General features: G+C 35.0%; 1 protein-coding gene and 1 long non-coding RNA gene across 2 annotated transcripts in view; both read left to right on the top strand.

The window, feature by feature from the left end:
- ITFG1 (integrin alpha FG-GAP repeat containing 1) overlaps positions 1 to 19,638 on the top strand; it is a 236,755-nt gene that overhangs the window by 68,078 nt on the left and 149,039 nt on the right. The window contains exons 7-8 of the mRNA XM_067718121.1: positions 554 to 615; positions 8,145 to 8,226. Coding sequence (XP_067574222.1) covers positions 554 to 615; positions 8,145 to 8,226 — 144 coding nt within the window. The remainder of the gene's footprint in view (positions 1 to 553; positions 616 to 8,144; positions 8,227 to 19,638) is intronic.
- The window catches only part of LOC137214404 (uncharacterized), a 31,904-nt gene continuing 26,828 nt past the window's right edge, over positions 14,563 to 19,638 (top strand). The window contains exon 1 of the long non-coding RNA XR_010938892.1: positions 14,563 to 18,307. This is a non-coding gene — a long non-coding RNA (uncharacterized lncRNA). The remainder of the gene's footprint in view (positions 18,308 to 19,638) is intronic.

Raw genomic sequence — 19,638 nt, 5'->3', positions numbered from 1 at the left:
TAAAATGTGTAAGATAAAAAAGTAGTACACATAATTGTTCTTAAAAATAAAAAATGCTTTTGAAGGACTAATACTAAATGCTTTCTTAAAATACATTTTCCTTAATTGTACTAATACAGGGTCATCTGCTTTCTTTTCTTTGATGGATCAAGCTCGTTAAAATGTAATTTAGGGACTTCCCTGGTGGTCCAGTGGTTAATTAAGACTCTACACTTTCACTGCAGGGGGGCACAGGTTCAATCCCTGGTCAGGGAACTGAGATCCCACATGCCACATGGTGCAGCCAAAAAAAAAAAACACAGTAGCATTCATCCTTGATCTTGTAAGAGGGTCACATTACCCACCATTGATGACGCTTAGATCTGAATCGTGTAAACTATCAATAAACATCATTTGATATACAAAAAAGTATATATATATGATATATATATATAAAATTTAAAATACATTTAAGTACAACTGTATTAAAACTATTTTTATGTATTGTACTTCTTCCTGTTTTTAAATGTACACATCAGTAACAGAACTTACAATTCTCTTATTTTCCTCCTAGATTTATTCCTCACGACATTGTCTGCCTCTAATACCTTCCAGTTTGAGATATGGAAAAATTTGGTGAGAAATCTTTTCTTTGAAGCATTTTTAAATGATGGCTTTCAGTAAAAAAAAAAAAAAGCACACAGTCTTAGTAAAATGAAAGTAATCATTTGGTCGGTTGGTTTCAACAATAAATAGAACAACTTTAAGAGCTTTTGGTTGCATTGCTGCATTCAAACTGCTGAATATTGCTGAAGGAAATGATTCTTTCAGCATCAATTCCTCTGCAGGTTTTTAGGCATGACCCGCCAATTAAACCAATCAGTCTTCCCTAATACGCATGTTAACAGGGCCCCTGCTAGGCTGTCAGCTGTTGAGAGAGATGCCTGTCACTTAAGTTGTCAGCATGATGGTTTGTTGAAGAAAACCCCTTTTAAAAGACTAATTTTTCCTACTTGCCTTCAGGCTTATATACAAAAATAAGAACAACAGATACTAAATTTACTCACAAGTTGACGAGGCAATATAGTTTTTTAATTGCAAATAGAATATTCCCAAACTGATGTCATGGTTTCACTTTATTTTTAGCTTGATGTAGATTATATGAAATACTAATTAATGAAGAATAGACTACCCAGATTTTTAAAGTTGAATTATAGGTACATAATGAAGGACAGGATTTGAGGACAAGCCAAATTGGCCAACTGAGTGACATTCATCAAATAATGGTCGAGTATTAAACCTCACTTTCCTCATATGGAAAACAGGTATAAGAGTGTCATGTCGGCTTCATAGACTGTTTGTGAAGATTAAATGCAACAATGTGTGTAAAATACCTGGCACACAATACACACCAAATTTTAGTTTGAGATCACTTGGTTTCCCAGCTATTTACTCCAGATTGTCTTTTATTCAATCTAAATTAAACCCATAGCATTTTGTAGATTTTTGTTAAAATACTTTTGAAAAATAAACAGATTTTTAAACATGTAAAGTGCAGGCTCATGGAAGAAGACTCATTATCAGCCATCTCTTATAGAAGAGTCATGATTCAGATTTCTTCATGGAAGGAAACTAGGATCGGGCAACAGCTTTGTTTAGACAAGATTAGGGCTTTTAAATACTACTAACTACTTCCAAACTAAGCAATTTGATCCTTTTTTCTTTTTTTTTATGAGGCAAGGAAAAAGAAAGACATCTAAACCAGAAAGATTTATCTTTGTTTAATGTACTATATATATATATATATATATATTTTTTTTTTTTTTTGCGGTACGCGGGCCTCTCACTGACGTGGCCTCTCCCGTTGTGCAGCACAGGCCCCGAACGCGCAGGCTCAGCGGCCATGGCTCACGGGCGCAGCCGCTTCGCGGCATGTGGGATCTTCCCGGACCGGGGCACGGACCCACGTCCCCTGCATCGGCAGGCGGACTCTCAACCACTGCGCCACCAGGGAAGCCCAAATGTATTATATTTTTTAATATAGTTGTATTTGTTTTTCTGATGATAGAAATACAGTTATATTTTTAATGATTACCATAAATGAAAATTTCCACTAGTGGGGGATACTCGTTTTCAGGTGGCCTTGAAAACAATACTTCAAGTGAATCTTGAGGTATTAGAAAATGAGAAAATCAATCATTTTGATTAACAAACTAGTATCCATCAGGGGGAGAAAAGCCTCATTACAAATAAATATTATATATATATATATATATATAAAATTACAGACTACTTTTGAGTATATTATTTCCTCTCAACCTAGGCTGATTTAAAGGTCATAAAGTGAAGCAACTCAATAGGAGAAAAATCTTCAAGAAGAGACTCGATTTTGATTGGACTCTTTTTTCCCTTTCTTGTTTTCTTTAAAGAAAATAAATTATCTATTTGACAGTAGAGACTAAGGGTTTTTCATGTGGTAAAACAGCTGAGTCAATAAGGTACTCACATTAACAATAATATAAAAGTCATTAGTACAAAGTAAGGGGAATGTAGACTCAAAATTAACTTGTTCAGATAAAATGTAGGTTTTGTAAAATGGGAGGATCATTTTTAATTTAGAAGTTGGGCAAACAATTCACAGGAACACACTAATTGACAAAAAAAAAAACCCTCAAACCCTATAAAACCATATTAGCTAATAGAAGAATATGCGCTGCAACAAATCTTTTTAGGTAGTTTGGGCACAGCCCCATGGTAGGTGCTCTGGGAGATCAGAAGTCGACAGAAGATGAGGAGGAGGGCTAAGATGTGAGTATAGGCAACTCTGACTGGTATGATGAGAGGTACAAACCTCATGCTGCAAGGAGTTAAAAGACAGAGCAGTTGCTTCCATTTGGACCACCCAGGATCATCTGGGAAGGCTTCAAGGAAGATGTGGTATTTGAAATGGCTGGTACAGATGAGCAGGATTTTAGTGGTTGAAAGTGAGAAGAAGGAAGAGGGCAAGGACATGCATGGGAAACACAGGACATAGAGTAGAAAGTGGCTGGTTTGGGCCAGAATATGAAAAGATACTGGAAGGTTAGATTAGAACAACTGGTTTAGACAAGATCAGCAAAGGTCTTGACTCCTAAACTAAGTAATTTGATCTTTTAAAAATTTATTGAGAAGCTTAAGTCCTAAAGGTTTTATGACTGAGCATGAGATAAATAGAGCTTTCATTATTGCAGTTAGTCTGGCTATTGCATATCAGATAGGTTAGCATGGAAAATCTGGAGGTGGGGGGATGACTTAGGTAGAATCTACTATATCCTGGGAAAGAGGTGGATGATTAAAGGAGTAGAATGTTGGGAATAGACAAGAAGGGATAGGTATGAGAAGACAGAAGGACCATTAATGCAAGGGTAACAGAAAAGACAAAGGAAGATCTAATTTGGGGCAGGAAAAAAAAATTGTTTTAGATAAGAGACATATCAATGAAATGGTTAGAAATGTAGGACTGAAACTCAAGGAAGAGAATAGATAAGTATCATGAAGGGAAAGAGTTAAGAGGGGAATGGCAAAGCCAGACCCATGGACAACACCCACCGCCCTTAGAAACTTTCAATCTTGGCACTTAATGCCATTTTAGGCCAGATGATTCTTTGTTTTTTTTGGTTTGTTTTTGTTTTTTGGAGTTTTTTTTGAAGAATAGTTGATTTACCATGTTGTGCCAATCTCAGCTGTACAGCAGAGTGACTCAGTATACATATATATACATTTTTTATGTTCTTTTCCATTATGGTTTATCCCAGGAGATTGGATATAGTTCCCTGTGCTATACAGTAGGACCTTATTGTTTATCTCTTCTAAATGTAATAGTTTGCATCTACCAACCTCAAACTCCCCCAGTCCATCCCTCTCCCTTCCCCACTCCCCATTGGCAACCACAAGTCTGATCTCTATGTCTGAGAGTCTGTTTCTGTTTTGTACATAGGTTCATTTGTGCCATGTTTTAGATTCCACACATAAGTGCTATCTCATAGTATTTGTCTTTCTCTTTTTGACTCTACTTCATTTAGTATGAGAATCTCTAGTTGTATCCATGTTGCTCCAAATAGCATTGTTTCTTTTTTATGGCTGAGTAATATTCCATTGTATATATGTACCACATCTTCTTTATACTTTCATCTATCGATGGACATTTAGGTTGTTTCCGTGTTTTGGCTATTGTGAATAGTGGTGCTATGAATATAGGGGTGCATATATCTTTTTGAATTATAGTTTTGTCCAGGTATATGCCCAGGAGTGGGATTGCTAGATCATATGGTAATTCTATTTTTAGTTTTCTGAGGAACCTCCATACTGTTTTCTGTAATGGCTGTACCAACTTACATTCCCACCAACAGTGCAAGAGGGTTCCCTTTTCTCCACACCCTCTCCAGCATTTGTTATTTGTAGACTTTTTAATGATGGCCATTCTGACCAGTGTGAGGTGGTACCTCACTGTAGTTTTGATTTGCATTTCTCTAATAATTAGTGATGTTGAGCAGCTTTTCATGTGCCTACTGACCTTAGGCCAGATGATTCTTTAATGTGGAGATCTGTCCTGTGCATTGTATGTTGTTTAGCAGTATCCCCCCTGGCCCCTGCTCACTTAGATGCTAGAAGCTGGCTTTCAATTGTAACAATGAAAATGTCTCCATATATTGCCCAGTGTCCTCTGGCAAACAAAATCACCTCTGGTCAAGAACCATTGCTTTATGCAAATAAAGATGTAGACACAAGATAGTCATCCTATGTTGCTTCCTGATCATTTTTTAACATTATAAATATGGCAGTTTTAATAGTAAATATTAAAACCTGCAGGCCAAAGCATAGGTGGTCCTCCATGTAAAGATACTTGTTACAACATAGCACCTGTGGCTGGAATTCAAGCAGAAAATGGCAAATCCCTTGTCAATGACAGTGTGTTAGCTGCTTCAATGGTGGGTAGCAGAAATAATAGTATTAATACTAGCGTTCCTACTACCAATTATAATGTTAACTACATACATATTTGTGCATATGCTGAACTAATAAGCACTTTATATGGATTATTTTACTAATCCTCACAAAAACCTTGTAAAAATTCATTTTAGAGATAAGTAAACAGATGCTTACATTAGAACTAACTTGTTCAGACCTCAAAGCTAGGAAACAGTGGAGCTGGGAGTTGAACTAGGAAATCTGTCTCTAAAATTTGGACCCTTAAGTCATTGCACAGTCATTCCAGAAACCAAGTAGGTGGAAGAAAAGGTAAAAGACATAGTTATAATTGTAGCAGTGGGTTGGCCCAATTTTGGATTGCAGGACTACAATGAAGGCAAGTAAGAACAGCATGGTAATGAATGGGACAGAGTGGAGTGGTCTCAAATAGCAGCTCATGAAAAAAGTACTTGCAGCTCAGAAGCACAGGACTGACATTATATAAAAATACCTTAAAAGTGCCTGATAACTTTACATTTTGCAGAACTCTTCCTAAAGTTTCATTCCATTGATCCTCTCTAGAACCCTGCAAGTACACAGTACATTTATCCCCTTCGAACAGTTGAAGAACAGAGACCCAGAGCAGTAAGTGGCTGTTCCAAAGTGATACAACTTAGCAATGAAAGGTCTAGAACCACGTCATCTAACTACATGTCTACTTCCCTTTCTACCAGACTGTTCTACTCTCTCAGTTTAAAAGAGTATTGATCACGTTTGTCTTTCCTACATTAAATAGGTACAAAGCAGCTTCATCTTTGAAAATAAGTGTAGGCATGCATCACTTTAAAATATGTCATCTAATAAGAGTAATAACATAGTGATGATTAAGTTTATTGAATCATTTTAATCAAATACTAAATATGTACATGACACTGAAATTAAGTCCTATAGGTTTGTACTGCCAAATGGAGTAAAGAATAAGCAATGATAATGATGGAAAGATAAATTCAATAAAGTGTTATCTTTTCCCCCAATTATGTCATATATATAATGTATTCTGCACGCTCTCACTGTAGCAAGAATATATGATTCTCTTTTTCTTACAGTTAGAAGAGGGTTTTGTTCTTCTTATACTGAGATTCATGGTGAATGTGGCATCTTAGAAATGGGAGGCTGTCACCTGGGGAGTATTCAGTGTTTCTTGGTGGAGATGCATCATGAAGTTATACAGGCATACCTGTTTTATTGTGCTGCACTTTATTACACTTCACAGATAGTGCTTTTTTTTTTTTTCTTACAAATTGAAGGTTTGTGGCGGCCCTGTGTCAAGCAAGTATATCAGCACCATTTTTCCAGCAGTATTTGGTCACTTCTTGTTTTCTGTGTCACTTTTTGTAATTCTGACAATATTTCAAACTTTTTCCATAGTATTATATTTATTATGGTGATCTGTGATTATTGATCTTTGATGTTACTATTGCAAAAAGATTACAACTTGCTGAAGGCTTAGGATGACAGCACTTTTTTTCAGCAATAAAGTATTTTTTAATTAAGGTATGCCCATTTTTTTAGGCATAATGCTTTTGCACACTTGATAGACTACAGTATAGTATAAAAATAACTTTTATATGCACTGGGAAACCAGAATATTCCTGTGACTTGCTTTATTGCAATACTCACTTTATTGTGGTGTTCTGGACTACAATATCTCTAAAGTATGCCTGTATCTGGAAACATTTCTAAATATATTTTATTGAGTTTAACAGTACTTCACTGGGGTAATTCATTCACTTGAGTCATTTAATAGGTTGATGTTCAGCTTTATGTTAGATGAGGCAGATGTATTTTAAGAGAGATTTTTCCATTCATTCAAGAATAATTATGTCCACTTTGTACCTGATGCTGTAATCTTTCTAGAATGCAAATTCACTTGACACTTGTCAGAAATTTGGCAATTTTGATGCATCTCTAGTGTAATTTCAGGTACTAAGTAAGACTGGAGGGGAATCCTAAGTTTTAAGACAAGTAAATAAGATTTCCGTAGAAAAATCATTCAAAAATATATCAGATACTTTAATAATGGTAGGTAGGAGAAACATGTTTCTGCATGTGGATGATGGTGTATTAAAATGGTTGGAAAACTGCCTGTCACAAGGCAAATTTTACTTATTCATGTTTCTCAAGCATGTAGTCTTCATGCTTTCAGTGTAGCAATGCATTTCTCTGTAAATGTTAGAAATAATTTCTTAAGAAACTACCTTGCAGATATGCAGTATCCTTAGAGGAACAAAGAAGAAAAATGTTTTAAAATTGTTTAATATTTTAAAATATATAGGTATCCTATATAAAGTATGTAGGAATCAGGGTCAGTATATCGAATAGTGAATAGAGAAATCAGTGATAAGAAGAGAGCTCTAAAGCTGAGAGCTCAAAACCCAAATGCAGAGTTTTGAGGTTTTTTTCTTGTGTAGTAATCTAAAATTATAGAAAAGAAAGGCAGTAATTTAAAGAAATGTATATTATTTTTGTAAGCCAGACATTCCATTTTGGTAAGAGTAACTGAAACAAATGATCTCTAATGGGTTCTCCTTTTTTGTTTAGCTTATCCACCTCTGGTTAGTACATGGCAGCTGTTGTACTCCTTTGCTCCCTTTCTGATTGATACATAAACTTGGGTTGATAATGAATGGGCCATTTAAGGATGAGTGTAATTCTCATTTCATTTGAATATCTGTTCCTAATTAACCCCCAACAGAATCATCTTCCTTGAAATCTGTAAAACATAGTGTCTTTCCTACTTATACCACTTATATGTTACCTTCAGAAATTCTGTTTTCCTGACTTATATTTTATCTCCCAACTGGACTGTAAGCTCTTTGAAGGTAGGAACTATGTTTTGGGCTTCTTTATATTCCCCAAACCTTCCACAGTACTTGAAAGTAGAAGACACTCATTCTGTCTGAAATTATGATGATGATTTAGTAAAACATACCATACCTGAATTGACAGCAAGGAAAGCACTCCAAATGCACATCTTCAACTCACAGCAGTTTCTTTCATTTTATGAGAAAAGTGGAACAGAAAATTGGGATAATTTTTTGCAGTACAACAAAAGTCTTAAATTATTTATTTTTCTGCTTTAGTTAAAATGCTTTGTTTCACATTTGACAAATGAATGGATTATGATGGTCTAATCCAAAACTTTCTGCCTTTAACAGGATGGAAATTTCTCTCTCAGTACTGTATTTGAAAAACCTCAAAATATGATGGTAGTTGGACAGTCAGCATTTGCCGACTTTGGTAAGATTGTTTTTGTCTTTGAAAGTCTCCCCGTCTCTCTGACCTAGTCATATTAATTCCCCATATCTAAAAGTAACTTTAGTGTCTTCAGAGCTATTACTGATTTAAAAGATGCCTGTCCTAGTATTATACATGGCATGTGGTCAATTCTTTAATACAATAAGGAGCAATTTATGACGTGTGTTTAAATTATAGTTTGAATTTAAGGGACTCCTGTTTGCAGGAGTAACATGCAAAAACAAGGATGTCTACTGAGGCTCTTCTAGAGAATACCAAATAGTAATTATCATGACATTTTTATGTATATCCACACTGTAGAACAAAAATATTGAAGAAATTAACCTGATCTCTTCAAACTACTTGAATATTAAAAAACATTTTTGTTTATATCTTAATTCCAAAGAGTAGCATCTGTTATGAATCTCTGTTTTCCAAAAGATTCTACACAATAAATCAAGTTCAGAACTTCCAAAGCATATATGGCTCTTTCATCATTTGTCAGGGTTATTATTAAAAGGATTTTGGTGTCAGATGGAAAAGTGGTCTAGATGACCACTACCTGAGTCCAAAGTTCGCTCCCATCCTGCTTTTCCTTCATTCTACCAACAAACATCTCAGCCCTGTTCCTCAAAATGCAGGTGACATATTACCACCTCCAGAGGCCTCAGTTTCTTCATTTGTAAAATGAGGATGATGATTATAACCATCTCACAAGGCTATTGTGAATAACACAATGTGAGTAAAGCACAGCGTCAGGCACAGAGTAAGTGCACAGGAAATTATTGTATAATCTCAGTCTTTTCACTGGACTTGTTTGGTCTTGTTGTTGCTGCTTTTTGCTCTGCTGACTAAATCAACTCATTGTTCAATGTCATAGAGACGTGTCCCATGACAACTAAAGCAGGAGGTTTGATAGTGTTATTTGATGAAAATTTCAACATGAATCTCTGTTGTACTGTATTTTAGTTTTATTACATTGACTATTACTTTGATTTTGAGCAAATTTCTGGGGCCTGATTTATAGTCTTTAATGCAAATAGTCAAGTGTTAGGATACATGAATTTTTCTTTTAATTTGCTTATGGACTTGATTAGCTGGATTAATGACAAATCCCTTTGCAAGTCTCTCTCTAGGGAAAGAAGTATATATGCAGTATATAATTCTCAGGAGGCTCACAGACCTCCCTTAACCCCTGGTTAGGATCCTCCAAATTGAAGATATTTGTTTTATTATTGTGTGTTTTGTATGATGAAGTGCTTTGCTTGTAACAAAGTTATTAGTAGCTTTACTTAAAGATTTTTTTTAATTGTGCTAACCATACACATAGACATTTAATTTACATGTTTGTATTTTTTCAATGTGCAGAATATAGGATATAGTCAATTAAACATAACTATTTCTCCCCTATTTTTAATAACTTTAGGTGAGTATATCAGTAAACTTTTTTAATAGATCAGTAAATTTTAAAGAAATAGCCCACACTGTCTTTTTAAAACTTGATGTATTTTTAGCTGGGTATTATCAAAAAACAAGACTGCTTATGAGTCCAAACAGATGGCATTGAATAAGGTTATGAATATTAATATATAAAAATATGCATTTTCCTATACATTTGAATATGTCTGTAAATTACATCCTGCCCTCCATCCACCACCCCTCCCACTCCTTTTGAACCAAGGCAAGGGAAGTGACTGACAGCCAGGAAGTCAGAGTGATATCAGAAATTCACCATTTGTTTGGTTAAGAAAAAGTACATGCTTGAAGCACATGCATGAATAAATGATATAGCTCACAGGAAGACTCCTGTACCAAAAAGGAATGTTTAAATGGCTCCCAGCTCACCTGCGTTGTCTAGGAACAGAAGTTTTTTACCTATGATGAAGTTTTTAGTTTCTAACGTAAAATATTTTTTAAAAGATATCAAAAAACCTACTCTTAAAGAAGGCTGTGCTGGTATAGTGAAAGGGAGGTAGGATGGTTTGAAATCAAACAAATCAGGAACTTCTAGCTAATAAAACAAGGAAATAATTATTCAGACTTATGATAACATTATTTATTCCCTTTATAAGACAAACAAATACTTTCCCAGAAATCACCTAAATAAAACTCTATGAAATGTTACACAGCCAATAAAATGGGAGTTATGAAGATTCTGTTAGGAGAAAAAAGCAGAACAGTATGTTGTACAGTATGATCATTAAAAAAAAATAAGACTAGAGCAAAATATATCAAAATGATGATAATGGTTGCGTTGAAGTCGGAAAATAGGTTATCTTATTACCTGTTTTCCAAATTTTCTGCTATGTGGTTAGATTAATTTAGTAATGAAAAAGTAAAATATAGAAGGATAATAGTCAACTATGGCAAGAAAGAAACCAAAGTATGTACTTAAAGTGTTTAGATATTTCTGTCGTATTACCTCTGAGTTCATATATAATTTATCCTATCCTCTGAGTTGCATGAACAACTCCTTCAGAGAAGGTCATGTACTTACACACAGTCTTTAACTCCTACAGCTTTGTAGATACAGTAGTAGTCCCTAGGTATCCACAGGGGATTGGTTCTAGGACCACCCCACCATCACCAGTTCCCACCAGCTACTGCCAGATACCCAAATCCGAGGATATTCAAGTCCCTTATAGTGTAGAAAATTACATGGTACAGTCAGCCCTCCATTTCTGTGGCTTCTACAGTTGATTGAATGGATGCAGAACCCATGGATATGTAGGGCCAACTGTACCTTTTTAAATTAACTTCAGAAAGTAAAACAAAATCTTCTGGTCTGATGGGATATGCAGAAGGTAATGCTTCTGGGACATGGAATAGGAAGTCAGGGGGAGTTTATTAGAATCTCTGAGATACCTGAGATTTTCATATCAAAAGAGAGGTGGATTTCAGAAGATGTGGTTCATATATACAATGGAATATTACTCAGCCATAAAAAGGAACAAAATTGGGTCATTTGTTGAGATGGATGGACCAGAGTCTGTCATACAGAGTGAAGTAAGTCAGAAAGAGAAAAAAAATATTAACACATGTAGGTGGAATCTAGAAAAATGGTACAGATGAACCTATTTGCAGGGCAGGAATAGAGACACAGACGTAGGGAACGTACCTGTAGACACAGGGGTGGGATGAATGGGGAAATTGGGATTGACGTATATGCACTGCCGTGTGCAAAATAGATAGCTAGTGAGAACCTGCTGTATAGCGCAGGGAGCTCAGCTTGGTGCTCTGTGGTGACCTAGATGGAATGGGATGGGGAGTGGTGGGAGGGAGGTCCAAGAGTGAGGGGATATATGTATACATATAGCTGATTTACTTCATCATACAGCAGAAACTAACACAACATTGTAAAGTAACTATACCCTAATTAAAAAAAAAAAAAAAAGACAGGGTAGATTTAAACAGTTTTGAAATACTCGATCTCCTAAGGATGGAAACCAATCAGGAGACAGGTCGGGCATGAGGTGGTGTGAGCATGAGCTAACTACATCAATAATTGGAGGGACAGTTGGGAGAAACTTTGCAAAGAAATAATCAGTAAATGTACTGGTTGGTTTGACAATAGAAGGATTAAAAAAAAAAAAAAAAAACAACTTGCCTCTGAATAACTAGAAGAATCATTATTTTCTCTACCATTTTTCATATCTACCATTTTTCATAGAGATAGGTAATCAGGAGAGAAAACTGGTTTGGATATTAAGATACTTTAGAGTCATTACTTTAACAATGCTAGTAAGACAACAAGCTGGAACATTTATGAAACATAAGTTTAGTAATAAAACCAAAGCAAGTTTGAAAGTCCTTCAAGAGCTAAGAGATCAAGAACTGAATGAGCCCTCCAAGAAGGAGAGTGTGAATAGAGTTTGACACGAATAAGGAGGGAGAAAAAAAGAGTGCTAAAATGTGGTCAGAAAATATTGATGATATTAAAATGTGATGTACAAGGATGACCACAAAAAGGCCTTTGGATTTACAGTTTAGCAGGGCACTAGTGGCCCAAAAAGGTGTCATTTACAGAGCTCTTTAGCATTTCCTGAGCCTTAGAAATCAGCTAATAAGTAGTAGCTGCTGTTGGTTATTAGCTGGGCCCTGGCCTCACACTTGGGAGATCTGCAACCCATAAATGCCTCTAATACTTAAACAGTCATCTTCTAGAAAACATGTTGTGCCTTACCCTATTATATCACTCTTTTAAACTGTATGTTAAAGTTGAGTGTTTTTCTAGGTAGGCTTAGAATATCAAGGTGTTTAGAATTTCAGCAAATAAGGTAGTATCTGTTAAACTACATAGGACATAAAGTCAGGCTTCCCTGGTGGTGCAGTGGTTGAGAGTCCACCTGCCCATGCAGGGGACACAGGTTCGTGCCCCGGTCCGGGAAGATCCCACATGCCGCGGAGCGGCTGGGCCCGTGAACCATGGCCACTGAGCCTGCGCGTCCGGAACCTGTGCTCCACAACGGGAGAGGCCACAACAGTGAGAGGCCCGCGTACTGCAAAAAACAAAATAAAAGTCAAGAAAAATAAGGTACATTTTTTTCTATCAAAAAAAGTTATATACAACCACACTTAGAGAAAACATTAATTTTGTATGCAATGCCAGATGTAATAGAAATCAATAAAAAGCTGCAAAACTGAAGGGAGAACAGAAACCTTAACAGAACGTCAGCATTTTCTATAGATTGAATCATATTTTAAATCTCATAAAATACATAAATTTATATATCCCAATCTAAATCTTGTTTATCAGATCATCATAAAGAGATCACACTTTATTCTTCAAGTGAAGAAAGAATACTGGCATGTTGGTGAAACCTGGGAATTGTAAATTAGGCCTAAATAATCCTATAAGTGATAAAGGAGTTAATGAAAATAGGAAACTTTGTCATCCGTGAAAGTTACTAACATATCGGAAAGTATTGAACCCCATAAATAGTATCACTTATGATTGAAACCAAATCTTATTCAATTGAGTATCCCAATGGCCTAGTACAGTAGATAATAAATGACGTTTAAAGGGAGAAAAACCCCACAAGCAAGTTATTTTATGAAGTTTTTATGCTGCTTGATAAAAATTCAGATTAAAATTCCAAATTAACTGTGGTACAGCTGAAATAGTTCAAAATAACAGCAGTTTTCCTTCCTCTTGTTTTACAGTTGGGTATATTCAGTAACAATTTGATGAATTAAAATTGCTTCTTGTTAGTTTTGATCTGGAAATAAAAGAAAATCACGTGAGCCATGTATGGAAATTTAAAACTTATATTTAGCCTAAATGCTAATGGGTAATTAAATGTTCATATTCTCTTCTATTGTTTTTTTTTTAATTTTTATTGGAGTATAGTTGATTTAAAATGTTGTGTTAGATTCAGGTATACAGAAAAGTGAATCAGTTTTACATATACATATATCCACTCTTTTTCTAGATTCTTTTCCCATATAGGCCATTACAGAGTATTGGGTACAGTTCCTTGTGCTGTACAGTAGGTTCTTATTAGTTATCTATTTATATAGAGTAGTGTGTATATGTCAATCCCAATCTCCCAATTTATCCTTCCCCCCTTATCTGCTAACCATAAGTTTGTTTTCTACATGTGTGACTCTACTTCTGTTTCGTAAATAAGTTCATTTGTACTGTTTTTTTAGATTACACATATAAGTGATATCACATGATATTTGTCTTTCTGTGTCTGTCGTACTTCACTCAGTATGACAATCTCTAGGTCCATCCATGTTGCTACAAATGGCATTATTTCCTCCCTTTTTTATGGCTGAGTAGTATTCCATTTTATATATGTACCACATCTTCTTTATCCATTCCTCTGTCGACGGACATTTAGGTTCCATGTCTTGGCTATTGTAAACAGTGCTGCAGTGAACATTGGGGTGCATGTCCTTTTGGACCATGTTTTTCTCCAGATATATACCAGGAGTAGGATTGCAGGGTCATATGGTAGCTCTATTTTTAGTTTTTTAAGGAACCTCCATACTGTTCTCCATAGTGACTGTACGAATTTACATTCCCACCAACACCGTAGGAGGGTTCCCTTTTCTCCACACCCTCTCCATCATTTATTATTTGTAAATTTTTTAATGATTGCCATTCTGACAGTGTGAGGTGATACTTCACTGTAGTTTTGATTTGAATTTCTCTAATAATTAGTGATGTTGACCATCTTTTCATGTGCTTTTTGGCCATCTGTATGTCTTCTTTGGAGAAATGTCTATTTAGATCTTTTGCCCATTTTTTGATTGGATTGTTTGTTTCCTTGATATTGAGCTGCATGAGCTTTTTGTATATTTTGGAGATTAATCTCTTTTTGGTTGCTTTGTTTGCAAATATTTTCTCTCATTCTGAGGGTTATCTTTTTGTTTTGTTTATGGTTTCCTTTGCTGTGGAAAAAGAAATTAGATCCATTTTTTAATTTTTAATTAGATCCATTTTTTTATTTTTGTTTTTATGTTTAATTAGATTCATTTTTTATTTTTTTAATTAGATCCATGTTTTAATTTTTGTTTTTATTTTCATTACTCTAGGAGGTGGATCAATAGAGACCTTGCTGCGATTTATGTCAAAGAGTGTTCTGCCTATGTTTTCCTTTAAAAGTTTCATAGTGTCTGGCCTTACATTTAGGTCTTTAATCCATTTTGAGTTTATTTTTGTGTATGGTGTAAGGGAGTATTCTAATTTCATTTTTTTACATGTAGGTGTCCAGATTTCCCGACACCACTTATTGAAGAGACTGTCTTTTCTCCATTGTATATTCTTGCCTCTTTCGTCATAGATTAGGTGACCATAGGTGCGTGGGTTTATATCTGGGGTTTCTATCCTGCTCCATTGATCTATATTTCTGTTTTTGTGCCAGTACCACACTGTTTTGTTGACTGTAGCTTTATAGTATATAATCTGAAGTCGGGGAGCCTGATTCCTCCAGCTCCATTTTTCTTTCTCAAGATTGCTGTGACTGGTGTCTTTTGTGTTTCCATACAAATTGTAAAAATTTTTGTTCCAATTCTGTGAAAAGTGATATTGGTAACTTGATAGGCATTGCATTGAATCTGTAGATTGCTTTGGGTAGTACAGTCATTTTCACAATATTCAATCCTCCAATCCAAGAACATGGTATATCTCTCCATCTGTTTGTGTCATCTTTTACTTCTTTCATTGGTACCTTATAGTTTTCTGAGTACAGGTCTTTTGCCTCCTAAGTAGGTTTATTCCTAGGTACTTTATTCTTTTTAATGCGATGGTAAATGGGATTGATTCCTTAATTTCTCTTTCTGATCTTTTGTTGTTAGTCTATAGGAATGCAACATATTTCTGTGTATTAATTTTATATCCTGCAACTTTACCAGATTCATTAATTAGCTCTAGCAGTTTTCTGGTAGCATCTTTAGGATTCTCTGTGCATATTATCATCTCATCTGCCAACAGTGACAGTTTTACTTCTTCTTTTCCAATTTGTATTCCTTTTATTTCTTTTTCTTCTCTGATTGCCATGGCTAGGACTTCCAAAATTATGTTGAATAATAGTGGTTAGAGTGGACATTCTTGTCTTCTTCCTGACCTTAGAGGAAGTGCTTTCAGTTTTTCACCATTGAGAATGATGTTTGCTGTTGATTTGTCATATATGGCCTTTATTATGTTGAGGTAGGTTCCCTCTGTGCCCACTTTCTGGAGAGGTTTTATTATAAATGGGTATTGAATTTTGTCAAAAGCTTTTTCATTATGTATTGAGATGATCATATGGTTCTTATTGTTTAATTTGTTAACATGGTGTATCATATTGATTGATTTGTGTATATTGAGGAATGCTTGCATCCCTGGGATAAAATCCCACTTTATCATGGTGTATGATCCTTTTAATATGTTGTTGGATTCTGTTTGCTAGTATATCCTTGAGGATATTTGTGTCTGTGTACATCAGTGATATTGGTCTGTAATTTTCTTTTTTTGTTATATCTTTTTCTGGTTTTGGTATCATGGTGATTGTGGATTCGTAGAATGAGCTTGGGAGTATTCCTTCTTCTGCAATTTTCTGGAAGAGTTTGAGAAGTATAGGTGTTAACTCTTCTCTGAATGTTTGATAGAATTCATCTGTGAAGCCACCTAGTCCTGGACTTTTGTTTGTTAGAAGATTTTTAATTGCAGTTTCAATTTCAGTACTTCTGATTGGTCTGTTTATATTTTCTATTTCTTCCTGGTTCAGTCTTGGACGGTTATACCTTTTAAGAATTTGTCCATTTCTTGGAGGTTGTCCATTTTATTTGCATACAGTTGCTTGTAGTAGTCTCTTATGATCCTTTGTATTTCTGTGATGTCAATTGTTTTTTCTCCTTTTTCATTTCTGATTTTATTGACTTGAATCCTCTCCCTTTTTTTCTTGATGAGTCTGACTAAAGGTTTATCAATTTTGTTTCTCTTCTCAAAGAACCAGCTTTTAGTTTCATTGATTTTTGCTCTTGTTTTCTTCATTTCTATTTCTTTTATTTCTGCTCTGATTTTTATGGTTTCTTTCCATCTACTAACTTTGGGTTTGTTTTGTTCTCCTTTCTCTAGTTCCTTTAGGTGTAAGCTTAGGTTGTTTATTTGAGATTTTTCTTGTTTCTTGAGGCAAGATTATATTGCTTTAAACTTCGCTATTATAACTGCTTTTGCTGCATCCATAGCTTTTGGATCATCGTGTTTTTGTTGTCATTTGTCTGTAGGTTTGTTTTTTATTTCTTCTTTGATTTCTTCAGTGAACCATTGGTTATTTATTTATTTATATTGTTTAACCTCCGTGTGTTTGTGATTTTTAGTTTTTTTCCTGTAATTGACTTCTAATCCAGTAGTGTGGTCAGAAAAGATGCTTGATATGATTTCAATTTTCTTAAATTTACCGAGGCTTTATTTGTGACCCAAGATGTGATCTATCCTGAAGAATGTTCTGTATGCACTTGAGAAGAAAGTGTATTCTGCTGCTTTTGGATGGAATGTCCTATAACTATCAGTTAAGTCTATCTGGTCTAATGCGTCATTTAAGGCTTGTGTTTCCTTATTAATTTTCTGTCTGGATGATCTGTCCATTGGTGTAAATGGGGTGTGAAAGTACCCCACTCACATTCTCTTATATGTAAGTATTTTAAAGATCAAATACCTTCAAATAGACAGATCATTATATTACAAAAGTGGCTGTATAGGGGGGAGTTCTAAGTATTATGCTTTCTGGGCTTGGTCTCATTTTTTTGAGTCATTTAAGACTGCTTTTCATTCCAAAGACTTAATAGTGGACTTTTGTTTGTTCGTTTGTTTCCTATAGTTGAAAATTGGTTGTTCTCTTGTTAAGTAGCCTTATTTATTTTTTCATTAAAAGGGACACTGAATTCCAGTTGACATTAGTCAATAAGATAAAATTTTCAGATAGTCTCTCTTAAATGTACTAATATAGCACCTTCATCACCAGTCAGAAATTATTAAGTAAATATAAATACAAAATACTTTAATATATGGAATATGGACAACTGGATGTAAGTGCTGGATTCAAGGAATTTGAAATATGATACTTTGAAATATAATTCATAAAATACCATGAATTTTATGGTACAGACATATCAGTTCAAATAGTTTATTCTATTCTTTAAAATTGTGGAGTGATCAGTTTTTCTCCCATTCAGTTTTCTTCCTCTTTTGTACTGGAAGATGTACAAGATGTTCATTAACCTATTCAAGAAATACTTGTTTTCAGCGCCTACTATTTAGACGATTCTGGATGCTTGGCATGTAGCCATGAATGAAGCATACAAGAACCTTGCTCTCATGGAGTTTAAACTCTGTTGAGGAAGGGAAAACAACAAGAAGTAAATTAGGTATTTTTAGAAAGTGTTAAGAGCTTTGAGCAGATAAAAGTACTATAAGAGGAAGTGAGAAGGCCTATTTTCTGTAGCTGATTGGAGGTCATATTTCACCTTCGAGTTGAATGAAGTCACAGGAAGATCTTGGAAGACTGTTTCAAGCAGAGATAACACCTAAATGAATGTTCAAAGTACAAAAAGAAGGATGGCACTTGGCCAAGTCTTCAGGGACTTGAGAACCAAGGTAAGGAATTTGGGGGTTTTTCTAGATAATTGGGAGCTTCAAGGAGACTTAAGAGGATATGTAATTAATCCCACAATATTTTGGACCTATTAAGTTTGAGATATCTATTGGACACTAAAATGTTATACAAGTGCAAGATACAAACTCTGAAGAGACATAGAGTTGGATATCAGCATATCCTTGTTTAAATACCTTTTAGAAAATGGATAATGGATAAATAAAGGAGTACCTGCTCAAAGTATCCCACCTTTCTTCCTAACACTACAAATGTAAATTATTCCAGCCACAGTGGTCTCTTTGCTGTTCTTCAAACAGGCCAGGCACTGTCGCCCTAAGGGCTTTTTCTTCTGCATGGAATGCTCTTACTCCAGATATTCCCATGGCTCACTCCCTCACTACCTTATAGTCTTGCTAAAATGTCATCTTCTCCAAGAGGCCCTCCTTGACCACTCTATTTAAAATTGTAACCCCTGCCCCCAGCACTCCTGGCCCCTTTCCCTCTTTACTTTTCTCCGTAGCATTTGTCACTATCTGATATACTGTGTTTTCACTCATGTACTCCATTGGTGTGTTTTCTTCACTGCTATATCTCATGCCTTGAAGCAGTGCCAGTCACATTGTAAATAATGAATAATTTTGAATGAATAATTTAATTTTAAAATGTATTAATTGATTAAACCAATTGGTTTTTAAGAATTGAGCCCAAATTTAGGACATGTCTTAAATATCTTCAGCCATTATCCTAAACCCAAGCTTCTTAGTGTCATTCACATGATGAGAACTGATCTAACATTACTTTTGCCCATTTTGATTAAAGTTAAGTGATTGAACTAAAAATTGTTCTTAATCTCTAAAATAGATGGATGCTGATTTCAGTAGGAGACATCCTAGGTCCTTATAAATTTTAATTGTTAGTTTCCTATTTCCATTTTTCTAATTCCTGAATTCTGACAACATACATTAGCTATAGAATTTATATTATTTAACGTTTAAACAGACCATTGTATTTGCACAGATTCTGAATATCCTTTTGGATCTTTCTAGTGTCAGTTTGTACTGAAAGATCAAAGAAACAGCAACCAATTTAAATAGTTCTTTCTAACCTGGCAGGCTGACCTGCCCCTGTGGCACCAAAGAAAGACCATACTATTCTAAATTTGGGGTGAAACCGAAATATTTTATATGCACACATTGCCATAATTCACGGGAAGTGAGTAGACAGTCTTAGAATATTCTTCTAATATATGTCTAGTTTGTTAGTATTTTCTTTCCATTCCATGTCACTTTGGCGATCACACTGCAACGGTTGCCATAGCAAAAGTGATTAGTCC

The sequence above is a fragment of the Pseudorca crassidens genome, chromosome 20, assembly GCF_039906515.1.
Source record: "Pseudorca crassidens isolate mPseCra1 chromosome 20, mPseCra1.hap1, whole genome shotgun sequence".
NCBI classification, from domain to species: Eukaryota; Metazoa; Chordata; class Mammalia; order Artiodactyla; family Delphinidae; genus Pseudorca; species Pseudorca crassidens.
Note: the sequence above shows the minus strand (reverse complement) of the source record. Positions and strands in the feature narration are given on the sequence as shown.